This window comes from Enhydra lutris, unplaced genomic scaffold (assembly GCF_002288905.1).
Source record: "Enhydra lutris kenyoni isolate GAN:26980312 unplaced genomic scaffold, ASM228890v2 scaffoldscaffold50, whole genome shotgun sequence".
Lineage (NCBI taxonomy): Eukaryota > Metazoa > Chordata > Mammalia > Carnivora > Mustelidae > Enhydra > Enhydra lutris.
Genome location: NW_019154134.1, coordinates 480,977 through 503,514, shown reverse-complemented (window position 1 = coordinate 503,514; position 22,538 = coordinate 480,977). Strand labels below are relative to the sequence as shown.

The window sequence follows — 22,538 nt, the reverse complement described above, 5'->3', positions numbered from 1 at the left end:
GCTTTCTCAAAAGCTGTAATCCATTGTTATAATACTGGAGCCCTACTGATGGTGTATTAAGGAGAATTATTAAGGAATTGGTATTAAGTATGGTATTAAGGAGAATTATTCTATATCTTATGATGAAATCTGTTTTGTCTTTTTTTAGTGAGCTGAAGTCCCTCAGCCAAGACCTTCAGAACTGTCTTAGCCTTTTTTTTTTAATGTGAGACACAAAGGCTAGAGGGGGCTTAAGACATCCAACTGCCTTTCTCCAAGGTCAGAGAAGACTCTTGCAAAGCAGTTTTCCTTGAATGCGGCCTTCTGCCATGGAAACAAAGCCATGGGTTTATTTTGAAATGGCTCCTCTCCCCTTCCACCTTGCAGGAGGGGATTTTTCTGCCATCTTCACATTGAGAGCCTGGGGAAACTTCTGGAGGTAAAACCCACCAAAGTGTGGGGGACTGCTTACCATAACTCCCAGGAGTTTTAAACTCTCAAGTGAGTCCACATTCAGCCCCCAGTAATTTGCTTCAATCCTGATAACTGGCTCCAGCAGCTTCTCCTTTAGGTGAACTGATCTGTATTTTCTGCATTTTCTTTTTTCTTTAGTTTTTGTGGTGGTTTGCCCTGTGATCTCCATTCTTTGATGGATCAAAGAAAAGTTGATTTTCAGTTTGGTTAGCATTTTATCTTATTGTGAGCATACCTCATTCTTTCCCAAACATACTCCAGGTTTTCACCTCCCTTGTCACTTTGACACTTGTCAAAGTCACCAATGATCACATGCATCACTAAGTCAACACTTAGAGCTCCTATTACTTGACAGCTGACCACTCCTTCCTTCCCACTTGACCTGGCTTCCAGGACATCACACTCCAATGTTCTAACCTTACTGGCCAGTCACTGTCTTCTCTGTTGGGTCCTTCACATCACCCTGAACTCGTGGCATTTGAGAAAGGGGCTCCAAGACTTGGGCTTTGGACCTCTTCCTCCCATACTACTCACTCTCTTGGTAATTTCATCCAGTCTCATGATTTCACATACCATCTATACACTGACTCCCGTATTTCCATCTTCAGGCTGAGACTCTCTTCAATTCCAGACTATAATACCCAACTGCCTACACAACATCTCCACTGAGATCCTTACCAGGCATCTCAAACTCATCTATCCGCAAATAAATTCCTGATCTTTACCAGCAAATCTCTGCCACCTATAGCTTTTCCTGTCTCAACTACTGAGACAAAAGGAGCTAGAAATCAACTCTGATGCCTACTTTCTCCTTGCTACATGCAATCTATTAGTGAATCCTTGAAGTTTCATCTTCAAGGTAAGTACAGAATCTGACCACTTATCAGGATTCCAAGTGCTGGCACAGTGCTCCAAGCCACATGTTATTTATCACCTGAGTTACTGCAGAAGTCTCTTAACTGGTTGTTTCTACCCTTGCTCACACACTCTCCTAAAACCTAACACCCTATTACACTTCTGGCTCAAAGCCCTCGAAAAGCTCCCATCTCAGAGTAGAAGCTCAAGTCAAGTAGTCGGCCTCCACCATCTCACTTCTCGCTATTCTCTCCTACCCCACCCTCTTACTACTCTCTCTTCCTCAGTCCACTTCAGCTCTTCACTGGCTCCCATGCTGTGCCCAGAGCCCTCCAACATGCTCTCACTCCAAGGGCTCTTGCCACACTCTCTATCCAGACTCTCTTCTCCAGGTGCCCGCCTGGTACTGCCAAGCCTTTGTCCAAGTGCTATCTTGAAGAAGTCTTCTACCTTCTTGAAAATTCCAACATCACTCTGTCTTGCCTAACTCCCTATGGCGTCTCCCAACTTCTCGCCATAGCACTTCACTGGTGATAATCCCTGTCATCTCCTTAGTGTCTGTCTCTTTCCACCAGAATTTAAGTTGTATAAGGGGAGAGATTTATGTTTATGTTCCTCACTGCTACATTCTCAGCACCCAGAAAAACAGTAAGGCCCGTCACGAGGTGTGCAATTAATATTTGTTAAGGAAGTGAATGAATACTTGGAAACACTAAAGGCTGCAAGAAATGGAACGAGAATGAAAGTATGACACACCATCATCTTTCAAATTCCTATGCACTGACATTGCGTTAATACTAGTTTAATTTAGTTTAGTTTAGTTTGTTGATTCAATGAAGGAGGGGGAAAAAAGAGCCAAGCAAAGAAAAGAAGTAACTATGCTGACTTTGTATTTACAACTTTGGCATCAGAATTTCACTATGTTCTCAACATGCACTATCCTCTCCAAAGTGCCCTCTGGCTCAGAAAAGTTATGCAATTTCTTGGGAGTGGTAAACCTTTAGCCGACCTGGGTAATCATCCATGAATGCTCCAAGATGATAATTATCACTAACATTGGTGAGAACATCTTGAAGTCAGCTCTCTGACCACAAAGCCTCAGCCTGGTTTGCTGGCCAATTTTTTTATTGAGCCCAAGTTCAGGGAGCAGACTATCTGGCTATTTTTACCAGTATCAGCGGGTACCACATCCGTCATACTTAGGGGCATCAGAGAGAACTTAATTTGCTTCCTTTAGTGGATGGAGACAAGTGCTACTATCAGGACTGACACTTTCTATGTAACAACACAATGCCAACTATATGGTTCAAGTGTAGTTTTAACTGGTCTTATATTTTTTTGTTAATACTGCTATTTCTCCCTCGATGGTCTCACTAGATGCCATTCTAGCTACCAGTATGTATAGAGGACTATAATGGAACACAAGGAGGAAAACTAAAATCCCCTAAAGAAACCTGTTTCTTTAATAAAATAAAGTACTACGGTCTTAGTTACTGCATTTTTATAACATGGGAACTGCTGCCACCTGCAGGTCATGCTTATGACAAAGTTAATACTCCCTGGGAGCTCCAAAAATTCCTTCCAAATTGTTGGTGAATGAATGGTGTAATGATGATCCCAGCTAATTAACTCTACTTTTTTCTTCATCTAAACAAATAAGTAAAAAAAATAAAAATTAAGTATATTAAGGGATTTCTAATGTAAACTAGAACCTCTACTACTAAAAAATGACCTTGCTGTGGTGCCTCATTGGCTCAGCTGGAAGAGCGGGTGGCTCTTGGTCTTAGGGGTCACGAGTCTGAGCCCCACACCGGGTGCAGAGATTACTTAAGTAAATAAACTAAAAAAAAAAACAAAAACAAACAAACAAAAAAAAACCTCACTGAGATTGCTATCAGTCTAGCCAAGAGCTGCCAAGTGTTTTCTCCATTATACATCTCCTTTAGCAAGAGATGTCCACTCGATGCTCACTCACTGGATTCAGTACTTAGCTGAGATTGCAAGCTTATCCTCTCACGCCAGGGCAGAGACCTGTGGGTCCAGATGACCCGCAAGTCTAATCAACTTATCCAGGTGAGGGGCGCCTGGCTGGCTCAGTCAGTGGAACATGCAACTCTTGATCTCAGGGTTCTGAGTTTGAACTCCACGCTGGGTGCAGAGATTACTTAAAAATACAATCTTTTAAAAAACAACAAAAAAAAACCTGGAATCCAGTTTGATGATTTCCTCGTGAAGCTGAGTAGGAAAATGACCATAACAGGTACATGCACTAAAACTCCATACAAAGACTTAAGTGAAGTGTTTGCAGAAATAACTGATTTAAAGCCACCAAAAGACATAAAGAAAAAAAAATTCAGTGATTTGCTGACCCTGCTAGGATTAGGTCATCAGTCTCCAAGAAAAGGTTTTCAGGGTCTGACCAATCAAGGTACATTAAGATCTAAGGGATATTTAAGTTGTACTAATAATAAAAATAGATCGTATAATGTGCTAGCTAAGAGGAGTCTAAGAAGACACCATGACAAAACCTAATATGCGGCATTCTGGATGGAACCTGAGAACAGCTCAAGGTCAACAGGAAAAAGCTAGGGAAATCTGAATCAAGTATGGACTTTTGTTACAAACAATGTACCAATATTTGTTCATTACTGTGACAAATGTACTATACCAACAGAAGATGCCAGTAATAGGAACATGGAATATATGGGAACAGTGTACTACCTCTGCAATTTTTCTGTCAATCCGAAACTTCTAAAAAATGTTAACTTAAAAAAATGAATGGGAAAAGATGCAATTCAACTGACAAAAGCGGGCCCTTAAGTCCGTTCAATCACAAGCTTAAAAAGTCACAAAACTTCTTTTTTGGCTTTAGAAGTTATTTAGTAGCTTATTTTCATCTATCTGTTCTAGACTCAAAACTTTTATTTAAATCAAGAGACGGGACCTCTTCAGACTATAACTTTGAGCATGACGAACTGGCAGTCCGGACAGGGATCCTTGGCTCTCGCTCTCACCAAAAGCACACATGAAGGTTTGTTGTTAATGTAGGACAAATCTTGGCCCACTTGTTTTAAAAAAAAAAAAACACAACAAAACAAGCCTTCATGAAATTAAACAAGGTGTAATTTGTTTTGTTCTATCATATAGTTTCTTGATCTGCCAACCTTCCAGCTATTTCATAGGGCATTCAGGGGGTTATCCCAATTTTTCATTTTACTCAGAGACAAAAATATTCTACCCCAACCTACACCACCTTAAAACTACCCCATAACTCATACCTCAAAATTAAGACCTTACAAGCCCTACTGTCCTTGTTAAAATTGCCGGGTTTGTATCTAAGGAAAAAAGGATGAAACATTCAGATGAACAAACAAGTCTGAGACTGACCACTTGCTGTGTTTTTTAAAATCATGAAGAAAGAGGAACCTCCCATTTCTTTCGCAAAACTTCACGATGAAGCTTCCTGTCCTACTTCCACTATATCATCAACACAATGTGCAAAAGCCTAAAATAAAATAACCTCTAGCAAATACCGACCAGTCTGTGAACCGAGGAGCTTCTGAGTGGCTCCTACTAAAAAAACCTCCCCTGAATTCCTACTCAATCATGCAGCCACTCTTCTTAGGTGTATACTATATAATGATTTTAATTTCCATTTCTATTCTTTAACTTTAGTTCTTATATAAAATGTGCAAAATGAAAGCTCATGAACCATATGGTTCAAACAAAATATGGGCACTAAAACCTAAGTTCAGTCACGAGTCTGATTAAGAGAGGAGGTGCTATTCCATGACTTTTTTCTGCTCACTTTAGGAACATGTGTTACATGCCATACAGTTTTTTTTAAATGTGATCAGTTGCCTTGGAGACAGAATAGCAGGAACTCTGCTCTAATTATAAGACAATTTTTAAATTACTTTTATTTTAAGATTAAGCAGCCTCATTGACAATCCAGAAACAGTCCTTGCGGACTCTGGATATACACACACACAAATGGTTGAAAGTGACTCCCCAGTTTTCAATGACAATTTGGGGAAAAAGAACATGTTCACAGCTGCAGCTGGATCCCTCTGTCCTCTTTTTCAAAAAAATCTTATTTTGCTACCAAGCCATTCACCAAACCATAAGGAAAGACAATTTTTCAAAAAGCCATCAGAACCCAGAAACAGGAATCTAGGAATTAAAATTATCACCCCAAACAGTGTTGTTACAAAAAAGGATAGGAAGCCAAATTTCCGTAGCTCATTAGAGAAGACCTTTAAAAAGAATCCAGAAAATGAGGACTGGAACTACAATAGTATGGAGTTCAAAATGGAGGTAATTAAGGAAAGTACAGCTTGTTCAGCTTGGGAATATATTAGGCTTTCTCTTACACCAGCAGAAATAAAAATATGAGACGCTGGAGTTAATATTAAAATCGTCCTTACTGATGGAAGGTAGGGTCAGAGTGAAGGAAGAGAAAGATAAACAAAAGGTAGCAAAGACAAGTCATTTTGAATCTGGGCTCTATGGTCCAGAAGAGTTGAATGGGACTGACATTCTTCTGGGCCAAGATCATTAAATTCTAGACTTGGCTCAAAACCAGTAGACTGCACACCACTAATAAATACCAGGCGACCCACAGTGTTTGTGGCATAAAAAATATTTTTAAAATTATCTATAAATTTCTATTCTGAGAAGCAGTAGATCAAAATGACGCTGAGCCATCCAATCCGTTACAGAGTAAAGGGCTTCCTCCGAAGAAAACTAACTTGGCAGAAACGTAGGTTCAAAGGAATGTAACACGGAGTTAATGAGATCAGGCTCTCAGTACAATTTTAATAAGGCTTCTTTCTACCCACCCCAGTTCTGAGGCGTAGTACTGAGGGGACTCCCACATAATGCCTCAGAGGGATGCTTTCAGATAAAAAGGTCTATAAGTTTAACCCTTTACTCCTCTCCTCACCTAAAGCTTGGGGATGAAAATAAATATTTACTTTTTAACTATTCAGAGCTTCGGGCACACTGTAGTATTTAATATTCTCTAGTTTTCATTTTCTGAACCTTTGGCTTATAATTTTCTTTATGTTACACTGAAAAACATAAGAATGTGCCTTAGTCAGTAGTACCACATGAAAATAGAAACCTTGTTCTTCCACATCTTCTATAAAGGAAGAGTGAATTAACGGTACCCTAAATATCCTGCAAAGTTATTTTGTGTACTCGACAAAAGATTAGGGCAAACCATTCCACTTCCTTATCTTGGGTAGGAGTTAACTAGTCTTCAATCTCATCTTCCCAAATATCTCCATTAACATCCACAGCATGGAACAACCTGGAACCATAAAATAAGGCATATTTGTAGGTACATGGGAAAAACTCATTATCATCTCTTTCCTTCTCTCAAAATTACTTTCTGTACTCTTCTGAAAACATCTTTGTGTATCCTTTCCTTCCTTTAATCACTACACTAGGGAAGGCTGAAATACGCCTCCCTCTGAACAAGCTGTCTTGAAGCTTACAGGAATAGCCCTTTTCAGATCCAGACCAACTCTCTAGCGCCAAGGATTAACAATAATCGGAAATGGGAATCAAAAAACTGATACTCAATGTACACAGTAAATGGAATTAAGCCAGGATTGGGGAAGTCAGGCAATCTAGAAGGGGGACTCTTCCAAACCACCATAATTCTATTACATGTGAATCACTCTACTCTCTGCTTCATTGTCTTTGAATGCTCCACTGGTATAATGTTTTATGGCTGCCAACTTGTTTTCCTTCCCTATGTTACCTAAAATGTATGCAAATTTCAACACTAGATTTACAATGGTTCATGGACAGAGCTTGTTTCTTCAACTTCTCTTATAATTTAGTATCACCAATGACTGTAGATACTAGAGAGATGCCTCTTCACAAAAGTCATCAACAGATGCTGAAATCAGAGCCTCTGAAAAACAGGATATTCACACTGTGCCAAGAAATCACCCCAGAGATTACTTATTGACAACAGAAAACTTATATTTACAATGGAGCCAACAACAGAACTGAGCAGCATACTAATAATGCAGGACAGCCTGACATTATGGACCTAATTTGATTTGATATGAAGTACACATCATCCCTCAGGAAGTAGTCTTATCAAAAATGTTACTCGAAATCTATTCAAACTCAGTGCAGATCTGACTTCCAATTTACAGGAAATAGGACAGAGAAACTAAAAGACAACAGTGACAGGCAAAACTCTAGAAAGTAAGATGTTCTCCATAGGACAAGTGGTCTGGACTCTCTCAAATGTCAACATTCCCCTCAACACATACAAAAAAAAGGCAGGCAAAACTCTTCTATATTAAGAGACTGAAGAGATAGAACCAAGTAAAATGTTTGAATTTGATTATATCCTGGTTCAGTAAAACAGCTTCAAAAGATTTTTTTAGGGATAACTAAGAAGTTTTAAAACATGTTTATTAAATGATAGTATGCCATCGTTGTTAAATGTAAGTATTGTTGTATAGAAGAATTATTCTTATCTTAGGAGACAATGTGGAAGTATTTAGAGAGAAAGCACCCTATCTCCAACTTAGGATCATGTATTAGAAAATAAATATGGCAAAATATTATCACTTGTTCATTTTGCTAGACAGTATCCTACTAATCATACTCTTTCAACTTTCACCTCTTCTGTATGTTTGAAAATTTTCACTATAAAAACTTGAGGAGGATAAAAAAGAAAATTTCCGGACAGCGTATTTTTGGTCATAAATTCACTTTCAAGAAAATGTAAGACTATATATGTGAGAAAATATGTAAGAGAACTCTTTAAGCAAAGTGGCCTACAAATGAAGTACCAAAAACTGCTGCTGAGAGCAGGGGATGGTATATACATACCGGTTAAAACACGGGGAAGCAGGATCGGTGAAATGTTTGTAAGGGTTTGCTCTAGAGAGAGAACCCATGCAAATCCAGCAGAAATACTGCATACAGCCAGTACATGTCATCTTGTTACATCCATCTAGTTTCTGGTGGAAAAGACAGAAAGAGAATAGTATCAAGGCTATAAAAGCAAAAGAGAAAAGCACATGCCAACAAGACTGAGTACATACTTTCTCTAAGTCATCTCCTTTATACCCATGCAGGGTTGAGCTATACAGGAAGACACTGTAACTATTAAATGCCTTTCTCTGTTGCTTTACAAGTAAAATACAGAAAATATTTAGCATATTTAGCTATTACATATTTATAAATATTTAGCAAATTACAACTAGATATTTCCCCCAAATCTTTTCTGATAAACAGTAGACACAAACCAAACATGTATATTATAAGCTGAACGTGTAAACTACTATTAAAATATTTGGATTTAGTATGTGTGACTTTAAACTTTTTACACAAATCTAGGTAAACACTTAGTATCAAGTACTCCACTGTAACATGGGGTTGAAACACGTCTGATGTAGTTAAATGCCAGTTTCCTTAATAGAGTAAAATGGGGAATCACCATCAGGTCCAGTTCAGATACAACAGACTGGAATAGGAAATTCAAAACCAAAGATAAATTCCGACTTTCAAACATATTACGATTTTGTCAAGAATCAATAGATTTAAAATGTCTATTTTGGCTCAGATTAATAGGAAAATGTCCGCATTTCCTAAATTTATACTTCTTAAGCAGGTGTGTTAAATTCCAGGATGAACAGTTCTAAGAAGTCAGGCTTGATTTTTTTTTAAATCATGTAAATGAATTAAGAGTTAATTGTAGCTCTACTAGGCCTTCCTCATAACCCACTCAATTTTGTTATGGATACAATGTGAGAACAATTTTCACTCTATGAAAGCATTTTAAAAAGGTAAGTCTACCTGCATTTAAGATCAATAACAATATTTGGTAGTGAATTTGCATTATACAAGTAAGTAGGTTTAATAAATGGGTTTTCTTAGTCATAAAATTAATAGGCTTCTTAAGGCAATCACACTTAACAAGCTCGTTAAGTGTGTCTGCCAAGTCGGGCCCAAAGCTTTACCTCTATGGGAGTTCCACAGCATGGGCAGCTCTTTGAATTCTTTTCTAGCCATTCCTTACTTTCCATCTCTTCCAGTGCCTTCTGAATCACCCTCTTACCATACCTCTGTTCCAAAAATCTTTTATTGGCCTCATCTGCTTGCAGGTACTCATTTCGCAAGTCCATTAATTTCTCTGGAAAGTGAAATGGAAAATTAACTTTTATACAACTATGCAAAGCTGACTAAAAACCATTAAAAAATGGTCATAACCCTTGATTATTCAGTAATGCTATTACTGGAACTTTAATCATGAGGAAATAATCCAAAGTACAGTTACATGCATGGAGATGCATATAACAAAGGCAAACAAATTAAATGTCCGAAGGAATAACCACATGGGAAAGAGCCACTTAATGGCATAATATTTAGTTATTAAAAACTTATGAGATGGATACAACTCAATTAAAACACTCATTACAGAATCCAGAAGGGATATTTAGGTTATAAGTAGGTAAAAATGACACATGTACAAATGACAAAGAACATAAAAGAATGCTCCAGCTAGAGAAGTTGGACTTGGGCAAGGTATCAGAATAAGAGGTCATCTTTTTTGTTGGTTCTGACTTATTAATATTGGCACGTTTGTGCAACTAGTAGCACACAGTTTAAAACTGACTTAGCTAAAAGACACAAAGGTGGAAAGAGACACTGATTCTCCACAAAGTCAGCATCATCCATCATATGACAATAACAAGCCCTACCAAATAAACAAAAGCACCTTTGGCTCAAGAGCAAAGACTGTTCAGTTCTGTAGATAAAAAAAAAAAAAAAAAAAAGTCAGTGACTAAAATTTGCCACCCACAGGTACTGCCAAGTTCCTCCTGTCAACATTTCCCCTGATATTCTTCAATCTCATGGCACTGTTCCACCGCTTAACTGAGACGGAATGGGCAGCCATTCTCAAGGGCTTTACTTGTGGACAGAGGCTTTTGTTCACATTCTGTCAACTTAATTTTTCAACACCATTAATTGAAGACCTCTCTCAACACTGTCCTAGTTATTTTATTAGTTTACTCTCCTTGTATTACTTAGATGTCTGACTCCCTTTTTACGCTGTGGATCTTCTGCGGACGATTTCTTTGCACAGTACACTCCCATGGTTCCATCATCTCTACTTAGATGGAGCAGACATGTACCTTTTTATCCTGTCATTTTTATCGCTCTAAAAATTCAAAGCATGTTTGTGTCTCCAGATTTCTTAAGGGCAAAGATTACTGCTCTAGCGTTCTCAAAATAATTGTTAGTATTTCATATACTTTATATAGTATCTAATATGTATATATATATATATATATATATACAGATATAGATATAGAAAGCAAGTCTGAATCTTGCTGAAGCCCTCAAGCTTCTTTGATTTCTTCCATAAACGCTATGAAACACGTGAGACGTACTTCAGCTTCTCAAGGGTAAGGTTATAGAAGTCTAAAGCAAAAACTTCTATTTTACTCTGGTGAATTCTCCACCCCATTTGACCATACCCTCTACAAAACTCTGCTCTAGGCAACTGGAATAATCTAGTTGTTCTCCTCTTAGGGTCACTTTGTTGGAGGTAATAACACTCTGCTAATGGGAACAATTAGCAACCATCGTAATAATGGCATTAATGGTTACCATTTTGCATTTTCCATAGATAAGCCCTTTGTTCTCAAACTATCCATGGTGAAGGACCAGTTTTTCCCCCACCACTCTGTCAAAGACCAAAACTTCTGCAAAATACAATCAAATGAATTATTAGAAAAATTATAAAAAGACAAGAAACATAAGCTTTAATTTTTATTAGTTCACACATAAAATTATTGTGAAATCGCTGCAACTTTCTAGCCCTGTCTCTCCATTTCTTTATTTCTCTTGTCACAAATCAGTGTAACAAGGATATGAGCTCTGAGTAAGCACTAGATAGTTTATTTGAACCTTAAAACAACCCTATGAAATAGCTATTATCATTACCCCGTTAGTGTAAGAAGACTAAGCTATCAAAGTCCAGTAAAACTGAGGTCAGAGGCCTGATTTCTCAATCCTTATTTAGATCAGAGTTATGAACCGATTTCACCTCCTGTGCCTGCTTCAATAAATGGTGGTTTTCTGAAGCCCTGAGGGTGAAGGAAGATTCTGAGGCTTTCCTTGACCCAATGATAAAGAACTTGATGACTAATCAGACATACATGCCTTGGAAACAAGAGTGACAGCTAAGATGGTCTGCACTGGCAAAGTAGGAGCAGCATTATCCCAGGTTCCTAGATAGAAATTACCTTGCCATTCCTTCTTTGTCATGTCGCCCTCTCCCCCAAGCTATCTCCATGGCTTGTTTCCTTAGTTCCTCCACGTCTTTACTGAAACCACTTTACCACTGAGGTCTTCCCCCTTTACTTCCCTAAGTAAAATCCTAAGCCACTTCCCCATCACAACATTTCATATCCTGTCCCCATTATTTTTTTCCTCCATAGCTCTTATGACCATCTAATCTTGTTATTTTGTTTGCCTGTCTCCGCCATTAAAATTTAAGTTCCATGAGGGTATTTGGTCACTCCCGTATCTCCAGAGCCTAGGACAGTAACTGAAACAAAAAAGTATCTGTTAGACAAGCACTTCCAAATCGCATGATTCAAGTGTTTAAGCTTCTTCTTGGGGCAGTGTGTGTGTGTGTGTGTGTGTGTGTGTGTAAGTGTTTAAGCTTTTTCTTGGGGTGGGGTATGTGTGTGTGTGTGCACGTGTATGTGTGTGCACGTGTACGTGCGTGCAGAGGACAGGAGTATCGCGTTCACACAGTTACAACTCACCTGCAGTCACCTTACATGGAGAGACCCCGTGGTAAGTCAATCTGCACAAGGTACAGAAGGCAAAATTGCAACTGGAGCAGATGCCCATGGTGCAGCCAGGCTCCTGCATCACAGGCAGCTGGCAGCACGGGCGGGGGCAGTACACCACATCCGCCATCAGGTCCAAGGTGGACTGGAGGAGAAGACGGTCGTAACGGGCAAATAACTCTGTGTCCACTAGCTCTTTGACCTGAAGGGAAATAGAAAGTACATACATGTGAGGATTTCCCAACCAGTTCTGATTCTGAGGCGATCCTTAAAATGCTGGTGCTAACTAGACGCACACAAACTCAAACTCTCTTACTTCAAAATCAAACCGAATGTGGCCAAGTCTATACCCTGACTGAGATGTGGGCTACATGGGTTTACACATGTGTCAAAGCTAAGTAAACTGTACACTTTAAATGGGTCCATTTATGGGTTAATAAAGTTGATTTAAAAAAAAAAAAGGTCAAAGCAAGGATGCTGTCCCTGATTCTGTTAACCATGCCAAGGAATGTGCCCTTCGGATCTCAACCTCACACAGAGGGAGGCTAGTGATTATGCAAGGTTGATGGGATCCCAGCAGATAAAGTAAATCACCAAAATGCTTTATAATTACTTTTCTGACACTCATCCCTGCCAAGAATTGCCAAGAACTAGCCCAGGCCAGCAGAGGAAGCATCTAACATTCACTTCAACAGCTGAGTAAGTTGAGTAAGATCAAGGCATTCTTGACGGATACACTGAAACAACTTGCACCTGGCACCAAGGCCTCAGCCTGCCCAGAGGAGGCCCATCGAGGAAGTTCCTGAGAAGATGCCCCCCTTGGTGAAAGAGAAGCAGGAGGCAACTCTCAGCAGAGTAGAGGATTACCTGACCAGGAGTGGCCACGGAAGGGCACTTGGGTTCTGGGCAGTTGAGGCACTGAACTTGGCCATCTCTGATCTGGATTTCAAAGTAGTCCTTTAGACAGGCTTTGCAGTACACATGCCTACATTCCAAGAAGTACATGCATTCACTCCCCAGCTTCTCACAGAAACAGATATTGCACAGGAACAATTTACTGTTAAAGCATTTTATCTGCTGAGCTTGATCAAAGTCCAAGATTTCCTGGATGAGATTCGACAAGGATTCCACATCCTGCACGGCTCTCTCATCCACAGCCTCCTCTTGCTCTGCATCTGATCCAGCAGCTCCTCCAAACTCTAGCTCCGTGCTGGGAGAGGCCTGAGCCGTCCTTCTCTGCACCTTTTTCTGAGAACCCATCTTGAGCTCAAAAGGAGAGACAATATTCAGGTATGCTAGCGTCTCTTCCTTAAGAAACTGCATCCAAGCAAACAGGACCACACTGCCACGGTGTTCTTCCCACAGGTTGTCTAAGTGCTTGCAGAGAGCAGAGAGCTAGGAGAGAGCACAGGAGGGTGCTGATGAGTGTGGGAAGATGAGGATACTGTCAACTCCTCATTTCTCCTGAAATCTTTTTAACTTCTGAGTTAAGCCCTTACAATTCCTAACACGATCTTAGTGGAGCACTTACACTATTCAACAACGTGAGTCACAGCAGAACACATAGTCAGAAGCTAAAAGAAGCTGAAAACAAGAGAAATGGCAAGACTACAGGTTTACGTATGAGCCACTGAAATGGAGGATCTTGTCTGTATTTGTTGTTTTAGTATTGCTATATATCTCATGTAGGAGAACGAGATGGAACTCTAAAATGCACTACTTCTATTCCTCTGGGGTCCTTGTCCTGTAGGTACCTGCATAATGGTTAGAAGGAGAGCAGTGTAAAAATATCATCCAAGTTATTAATTCTAACTTTTTCAGTCCCATCAAAAAGTCAACTCATGGGAAAGAATCACTAACAGAATCCAACCTCAGAAGCCTCGTTAGTCAGGTTTATAAGCCGGTTTTAACTAAGCAATCTGGGCTTACACGAGATCCTGATTAATGGAGGGAGACAGACTGATATGGAACCTGGAAATGATTATAAGCCCTCAACGTGGTTTCACACTTCCTAAGCTAAGCAACCAAAGTTTAAACTACTTTGACTTTTCCTCTTTAAAGATGGTTTGTTCAATCTGAAAGGGAAATGTAAGAGGATTTTCCATTAGAAATGTAGAATATTAGTAAGTAGAGCTCAGGAATTATAAGCAGCTTTTCTTTTTAGCCAAACACAAAAAATAAGCCTTCCAGATGCAGACAAATTGTGTAAATTTAAACAACAAGTGAAAAAGGACCACATTTTCTATTCCTTGTTCTACGTGATGCCATTCACTAAACCCTCCATAGGCACAAACATAAACACTTCCTGAACTTGAAAACTTATTATGTTAAATACCATGCAAAATGCTTTTTCACATTTACATGAATATGCTTCTAAGATCAATCATACTTCTGAGAAACCTGCTGAAATGTGTAAAATGTAATAAATACTAAAAGGGGAGCTCTGAGTGCTATTTGAGCCACCAACTCCAATGAAGAAGACATTCTCCTTCATCCTCTTTTCTTTTCCAGCCCCTTCTCAAAAGAGGCAGCTGGGATGCACATAAATGTGAGGTGGGGGAAACTGAGAGACGAAAAGAGTAAGAGAGACTGTGTTTTTGTATATATAGTGGGAGAAGCATAATGGAAAATACTATGAGGCTAAACTCACTTCCCTTCTCTGTACCAACCAATCCAGGGAAAGCCAGGACCATGTGTCAAATTCTCTATCAACAGGTGAGATTCACAATCACAAGGAATCAGGGCCCAGCAAACAACAAGAATTGAACCAAGAAGGGATATGAGGCTAATTAAAACATCAATCATATGCACAAGAATTTATTTGATAGAGAATCCTGTTGTAATTTCAGCTGTAACACATTAAATAATGAACAACTCTCCTCTCCCCACACTCCCAAAAGCCAGCAGAAAAAGTAGATGCTACTTGGCTGGAATCTGAAACTGCAACCACACACTCACTGAATCCGTCCTTGTTTCCTACCTGTGTGTACACATGTGCACACATGCATGGATATGAAGTATCCTGAGCTCTCTGGAGGAATGAGATTATCGGTATCTAAAGAATTCAGTCAACTCTCTGTGATCTAAATGTCAAACAGCCTTGATATTCTTGGGCAAATTATCCACTGTCTTGCATATATTGCCTCTGGCACAGATATCAGGACGTTAGGTAATATCCCTTTTTTATTCGAAATGTATTACCCTTTTTTAAAATTGCTTTTAAATCATAAGCTCAATTTTACAAAAGCATTCTCATCTGAAAGATTAGACTGGTCCGTGGGGTGGAATGAAAACTCCATGGATCAAAAGGGAGAAACTGACAAGCTGTTCCTTGAGGTCAAGTAATTCTGACAGCTTTTGTCTCAATATACATCAGCCTATCAATCTTCATCACGACTTCTAGAAAAGTAGCTGCTATTGATCCATTATCTATCCAGAGTACTTTATATTAGCTTCAAGTCATATTTACATCTCAATCAAGAGCCAAGGATACTAGAAAAGGATATGTAAGCCGGAGGAAATGAAGATTTCACAATACGAGGTTCATGAGAGAGGAGATGTAAGAATCATACACATTTCTATTTGTGTGCATTTATATCCAGGGCAGACCAGTCAACAATTATTTGTTATTACTACACAGATCTCTAAAAATAAAAGCACTTACTATGTTTACTTAGGAAATGTGTTTATTCTAAGTACATCAGCTCAATTTTAGTCCTCCTAATTACAGTTAAATCTTTTATTTAAGGACTAGATAAAAAACTAAGAAAAAAAAGTAATACCAACATCTAAGGAAAATGTGGAGGACCTTATTGTCTCTATTACAATGCAGATTAAATGGGTAAATAGCAAGATACAGAAAAAAATATATATACTTGATTAAAAATTATTCTTACTGCAATTCAAAATGATTAGTCATCCTAATCATTGCCATTCCTTTCTAAAATACCCAACATTTTCAATTCATTAACATTAGGATTCAAGAAGCCAAGGGGAAAAAATTACAAAATCAAAGCCATTTGTTCTTCATGCACTGAATCAAGATCATCAAGGTAGTCTTCAATTAAAGATGGTTTTTTAAGTTTCTAAAAATGGATAGGAGAAATTAAGTTTCGGGTCTAACCTGAGTTGGTGACAGCCATTTGCCACTAAGTGTGAATGAAGGTGGGGAGGAGGATGGATAATCTGGTGGCAGTTCAAAGTTCAGCACAAGTGGAGGCAGAAAGCAAATGGTGTATTCAAAGCCACCATTCTGGAGACACTCATTTGAATTGCCTGAACCAAAAACAAAGATTAGAAAGAATCAGTTGGTCAACACTTGAGTGTCCATCACTGTTGAGCGGTGCTCAAGACTAATGCTTTAGTTGAGGGGATAAAGACCCTCCCCCAAAGCATTTTCTATCGTAGCCACCACCTTAAAAAAAAAAAATCTTGTAAACTCTTGAGAAATCTAGTAAGCACCATGAAATTTCTAATGAAGGCACATAACTTATTATCTCATACACTTTTGAGTACAAATTCCTAACACTAACTGAAAGCAAGTAATATACAATGTTTTCTTTTGTCGTTGTTTTACAGTAGATGATTACAGACACCATCTAGAGAAAAGGATGTTTATTTCTATTAAGAGCCATGACCTACTTAAAGCAGCACGTGCCAACTATCCATGAATCATAGCTGGGAGAATTTGTGCCAATACAATGATCTCAGGCTCGAGGGCAAGATACAGCACACAACACTCTCACAATCAAAGTTTCATTTTAAATTATCACACTTACTTTCTTTACTCAATGCCTTTATAGTAGAAACTTTTTGAGAAAGTGTGCACCAAAGTCTTCTGTGAACGTTTCTATCAAAAGCAGCAGTTTTTTTGTTTTTTTTTTCTGAAGCAAAAGGTCACAGAGTAACAGCATATGTCACAGGTTTATGGTAGTTGAAATGATTCTGGAAACCAAATAATATTAACAACCACCACGGTACTTTAAAGCTTTCCACGCATTTTCACATACATTATGTCATTTTCTCTTTTATTATCCCTATTTAACAGCCAATGACTCATAGCTGATAAACTGCTAGCTAGAAGATTAGAACACACGAAATATGTAGGATAATATCCCAATTCAGTGGTCAAAAGGCGAATCAAATTGAGAACTATTTACCCTCTGTCCAATTTCCAATTAAAAGAGAAACAAGCGTTCAATCTGTAATACTATCATTTACTACTAATGACTATAAACACAAGATGGCAAATAATTTAGGGTACACTAAGAAATTGAGAATAACCTTTATTTAGAAAAATCTGTTTAAGAGAATATTATTAACTAACCGCTCACAAATATCTTGAAATTTTGTGGCAAGTCCAAATAGATCCTGGTTTCTCCACCTTGGACAGACTCTGCTTTTCTAAATTCATCTCCATCATAAATACTCGCCAGGGCCAGCAATTCATCCTCCTGAGCTTCTCGATCTTCTGACGACATTTAATTTTCTGAGAAGCTGAAGACAATTATTCCAATTAGTTAAGAATAGAAAAGGCACAGAGTTTGGCACCAAAGAAAAAAAAAGTAAAGTTCCTCACAAACAACTGCAAAGAATCAATATTCTCACTTTTCTGCTCAACTAGAAATGGTAAGATATCTAATAACCTAGTAACTTTGCAATAACAGCTTTTCTTTTTTAAACAGTATATTTTTTTTCTGAGATTTTATTTATTTATTTGACAGAGAGAGACACAGAGAGAGAGGGAACACAAGCAGGGGGAATGGGAGAGGGAGAAGCAGGCTCCCTGCTGAGCAGGTAGCCCAATGCGGGGCTGGATCCCAGGACCCTGGGATCATGACCAGAGCTGAGGGTAGCCGCTTAACGACTGAGCCACCAGATGCCTCAAAAGTAACAGCTTTTACAAAAACGATGGTTGTGGTGCTTTTTTTTTTTTTTTTTTTTTTTTAAAGATTGATTTATTTATTTGACAGAGAGGGAAATCACAGTAGGCAGAGAGGCAGGCAGATAGAAAGGGAGAAGCAGGCTCCCTGCTGAGCAGAGAGCCTGATGTGGAGCTCGATACCAGGACCCTGGGATCATGACCTGAGACGAAGGCAGAGGCTTAACCCACTGAAGCACCCAGGCGCCCCAGTTGTGGTGCTTCTAATTGCCGACTTCAGTTATAGGTATCACTGATTTAGGAGGGGAAAAGCATGAATTAAAAAAAATTTTTTAAAAAGGACAAATCATTAGGGCACCTGGGTGGCACAGTTGGTTAAGCTTCTGATTCTTCGTTTTGGGTCAGGAGGTGATCCCAGGATTGTGGGACTGAGCCCCGCATCAGGTCCAACGTCAGCGTGGAGTCAGATTGAGTTTCTCCTTCCCTCACCCTCTGCCCCTCCTGCTCAAGCTCTCTCTCTCTAAAATAAATCTTAAAAAAAAAAAAGAACAAATCACAAATTATTATTTTTTTTTAAGATTTTATTTATTTGACAGAGAGAGAGAGATCACAAGTAGAGAGGCAGGCAGAGAGAGAGAGGGGAGGAAGCAGGCTCCCCGCGGAGCAGAGAGCCTGATGCGGGGCTCGATCCCAGGACCCTGGGATCATGACCTGAGCCGAAGGCAGAGGCTTTAACCCACTGAGCCACCCAGGCGCCCCAATCACAAATTATTTTGACTTGCCACCCGAAACAAGCAAAGTGCCTTGCTCACAGAAAGATTAAAGTATATGTGATACACTTCCTAAAAATCAATAAATTTTTTAAATGCACAGAAATCTCTACAGCAGGTTTTCTCAACCTCAGTACTACTAACGCTTTGGAACAAGTAATTCTTTGTGGTGGGAAGCTGTCCTGTGCCCTACAGGATGTACCAACATCCCTGGCTTCAACCTACTAGATGCCAACAGCGTGCCTCCCTCTCAGCATAGCCAAATGTGCCCCCCACAGGGGTGCAGCAGAGGGACTGCTCCCAGTTGAGAACACCCTGTTCTAAAGAACGTTACAGAGACAGATACTATAGGAGAGGTTAGATAACTTAGAGGCCAGCAAAGGAACACTAAATTTTTCAAGTACAACCCTCTGTCACAACAATTGTAAGATTCACCATTATTTTAGGCAAAACTAAGAATGAAAATATACTACAATTACAATGTAAAATCGAGGCTTTTTAAGTGCATCAACTGAAAGATGCACAATTTCAGGTAATGTATATGTGGAAAAATGTGTAATGATAATCTAAGGGAATTACTTTATTAAGGCAACAATAAAAAATTACCATTCCGTCAATTAAAATGTTGGACTATAACAGGATTTGCAAATATGCGCCCTCTCAACTAAAAAAATTTTTTTAATTGAAATGTACACAACCAAAAAATTAGGATATTATAAAAAGTAACACTACAAAACCTGAACAAGTTCATTTAAAATGACTCTGTTTTCAAAAAATATTTTTTTGCCAGAAGATGATCTCGGTTCTGCTTAAGCAGCATCCCTACCCAAACAGAATACAGTGACATGTTCCAGTTGAGGTGAGTTGGTACCTGTTGATAACAACCAGAAGAAAAGGATATTAGCAATGCAGTCTGTTTTTCAGTTCAGAATTTGGAATTTATGCAAATCCCATTTATCCTCCAGAAGGTGGAGATGAGACTGTTGAAGTTGGATAAAAGGCCAAGATCTGGAACTCATACTAGATATACTATAGAAATCCTGCCATCTGCAGAAAAAAAAAAAAAAAAATACAAAAGATGGTGTTAAGACACTCTCCAAATTTAAATTCTGAATTTCTGTTATTACCATTTAAGTCAAACACATCCTAACATCGTCGATGCCAATCTACAGCTGCATATTACTTTCTCTAGGAGAGCCTAACTGAGCCATGTGGTTAAAGGGGTATTTGCACGTCCCCAGCGAGGAGACAAGCCTTATCTGACTGCCTTCAGCCCTGGGAGGAGTCAAGGTGGAATACCAAGGTCATCTGTGACATGAGCGCACTAAGTCCCATAAAAAGCATCTAAACATCTTCTTGGGTTTGTTTTTTGTTTTTGTTTCTTCTTTCCTCTTCAGCTTCTCCTCTTTCTTCATTTCTATCCCCCTCCAGTTTTTCCTCTCACCTACTAATGAATTACTCCTGCTAGGGACACTCAACATTAGGTCAATTTAACCATGACAGCAAGATATTTAAAACAAAACAACAAAAGCGTGCACATGCATGCACACATACACACTTTTAAGTTCAATTCTGGAAGTTTTAGAGCCAGACTTCTTAACTAGGAGTAAGGGGGAAGGAGAGGGTGGTTACAGAGAAACCTAAGAACACCATGAAGTTATGTGCAAAAATATTATATGAAGCAGTAATTTTTAAACCAGATTCTCAGATGTGACTCCCAAATAAGAATGAAATTCAGAATCAATTTACATTTACTGAGCACCTTCTGTATGTTGTATTAGGTCCTTTCACATTATCTTACTTAATCTTAAACAATTTTACCAGACATAGTGCGTGGTGATAACATAATTACGTTTCTGTTTGAACATTTATAAATAAGGTGAAAGATGAATTTATAATGATTCTGGTTTTAGGTTAGTGTTCTCCATCTTGTCTGCACATTAGAATCACCTGGAGAACTGTGTTCTTTCAATACCCAGGCCATATTCTATGGCAATTAAATCAGCATTAGTAGTTATCTAACCTCTCCAGGTGATTAAGTGCAGCTAGGATTGAGAAGCTCTACTCCAAACAGTGGCTCCCATAAACAGCTCCTCATAACCTATCCCACCGTCTAAAGCTGCCACCTGGTCCCAGTCCCTTAACTCAAAAGGCAGACCCACAGTTTCATTTTATCCACTCAGCTCTCAAGAGCCACATCCAAAGCCCCTATTCTATGTAAAAATGTTCCAATTACATGTCAAGTCTTTAAAGATCCAGCCAACATTTTTTTACTATAACTTTCCCACATTACCACATCAACCCTTGGCACTATCGTAGTTTCTGAACTTGTATCAACAGACTGCATTAGCTCCTTAAGAGCAAATATCAGATCTTTTCCATCTGTGTGTTGTCCTCGCCATCTAGTAGTGCCCTGTGTGGCACTGGGGAAAAAAGTGTAACTGAACGGGTGTGAGATGGAGTGTGGTGAAACTGGGGACCAGAACCTTAAGGTTGAGAGACCGCTCTGTCACATCCCACTAGTAGCAGGATTCACAATAACACCAAGAAAAGTAACACTTACTGGGCTCTTAAGCGTTTATCAGGCATTGTGCTAAGCCCTTTAAATGCATTACCTCCTGTTAGATTCCCACAACTCCATGAAGCAAGTCCTCTTACTGCTTCCATTACACAAATGAGAAAAATGACCGTTTAAGTCCCTTAAGGGCCCAAGGTCACACCGCTAGTAGATAACTAAATCTGGGTTCAGACCACTCTGTTTCTTCATCTGGAACCCAGGAACTAGAATAAACCCCAGCGCCATCAGATGAGAGATGAACAGCAAGTTTAATATTAGCCTTGGCAAACGGGAGGGCGCTACACCATGGAGGGAAGCCCTCCTCCGCCGGGTTTCCCTTCGGCCTGGGAAAATCCTACTCATTCTCCCAGGCCACACCGTGCAAACTGCAGAGCTGGGGTCAGCCCTGGCTCCGGAATCAGCACGCCGCCAAGGCACCACCAGGCGTGCTGAGTCGTTGTCTGTGCGACTCACCAACAACCAGGGAGCAAGCCCCAGCCTCGCCACCGGCCCTAGCCCTTGGACACAGAGGGCGCTGTACGAACGTGGGAGGTGGGAGCCGGCCGCAGGTGTCCCCAACCAGCAGGGCCTGGACCTTCCCCTACCTCCTCGGAGCGCCCGGGGGTGGGTGGGATGTCAGCCGTACCCAGCTGGGGACGCCCCGTCCGGGATTTCGGGGACTCGGGCCCACTGTGCAGTCCCGGCCCGGCCGCTCTTCTCGGCCTCACGCGCCCGGAGCGCGGTCCACACCGTACCTTCCGGCCACCCCGCTGTTCCGTGCCCGAAAGTTCCGCCCTCCGCCCTAGCCCTGGTCTCCTCACCACCACCGCCGCGCCGGCCTACAGACGCCCGGCTCAACCAGCGCTCGGCACCGCCTCTTCCGTGTTTGGAGCTGTCAGCTGAGCCCGGCGGATCCGGCTGGGGCGGCCCGGCGAAGGGAGGGCTTTGCGCAGCCGCCATGACCGCCCCGGGCCCTCGGCCGCCCCCTGAAGGCTAAAGGCGGCGCTGCCGGCGCGATCTGCGTCACCACCTCCGCACCCCCGCCTGGAAATTAAGTGTGCTTCTGGACAAGTTGACATATATGCAGATTTTGTGCCCCGGGGGCTCCTTGCCGTAGTTCTGGAATGGGCCCGGGAATTAAAATTTTTGCCAGTCCCAAGAGGTGAACGAAAGGCAGT

General features: G+C 40.1%; 1 protein-coding gene across 4 annotated transcripts; it reads right to left on the bottom strand.

Annotated features, from left to right (window-relative positions):
* Nucleotides 1-4,949: 4,949 nt before the first annotated feature.
* On the bottom strand, nt 4,950-22,236 carry LOC111156965 (ring finger protein 14). 4 transcript variants are annotated; one of them, XM_022518147.1, is made up of 9 exons: nt 22,116-22,236; nt 19,675-19,850; nt 17,479-17,648; nt 16,276-16,427; nt 13,020-13,547; nt 12,126-12,354; nt 9,306-9,478; nt 8,173-8,303; nt 4,950-6,622 (listed from the first exon to the last, which is right to left on the bottom strand). In XM_022518147.1, the coding sequence occupies exons 3-9, from the start codon at nt 17,630-17,632 to the stop codon at nt 6,565-6,567; spliced, it is 1,425 nt and encodes a 474-aa protein (XP_022373855.1). In that variant the 5' UTR covers nt 17,633-17,648; nt 19,675-19,850; nt 22,116-22,236; the 3' UTR covers nt 4,950-6,564. The 4 variants fall into 4 exon arrangements, with proteins under 4 accessions (XP_022373855.1, XP_022373856.1, XP_022373857.1 ...); XM_022518148.1 differs by lacking the exon at nt 22,116-22,236 and adding an exon at nt 21,966-22,083 and having other exon boundaries at nt 5,122-6,622; XM_022518149.1 differs by lacking the exon at nt 16,276-16,427 and having other exon boundaries at nt 5,122-6,622; nt 22,116-22,179.
* Between the last annotated feature and the right edge of the window lie 302 nt (nt 22,237-22,538).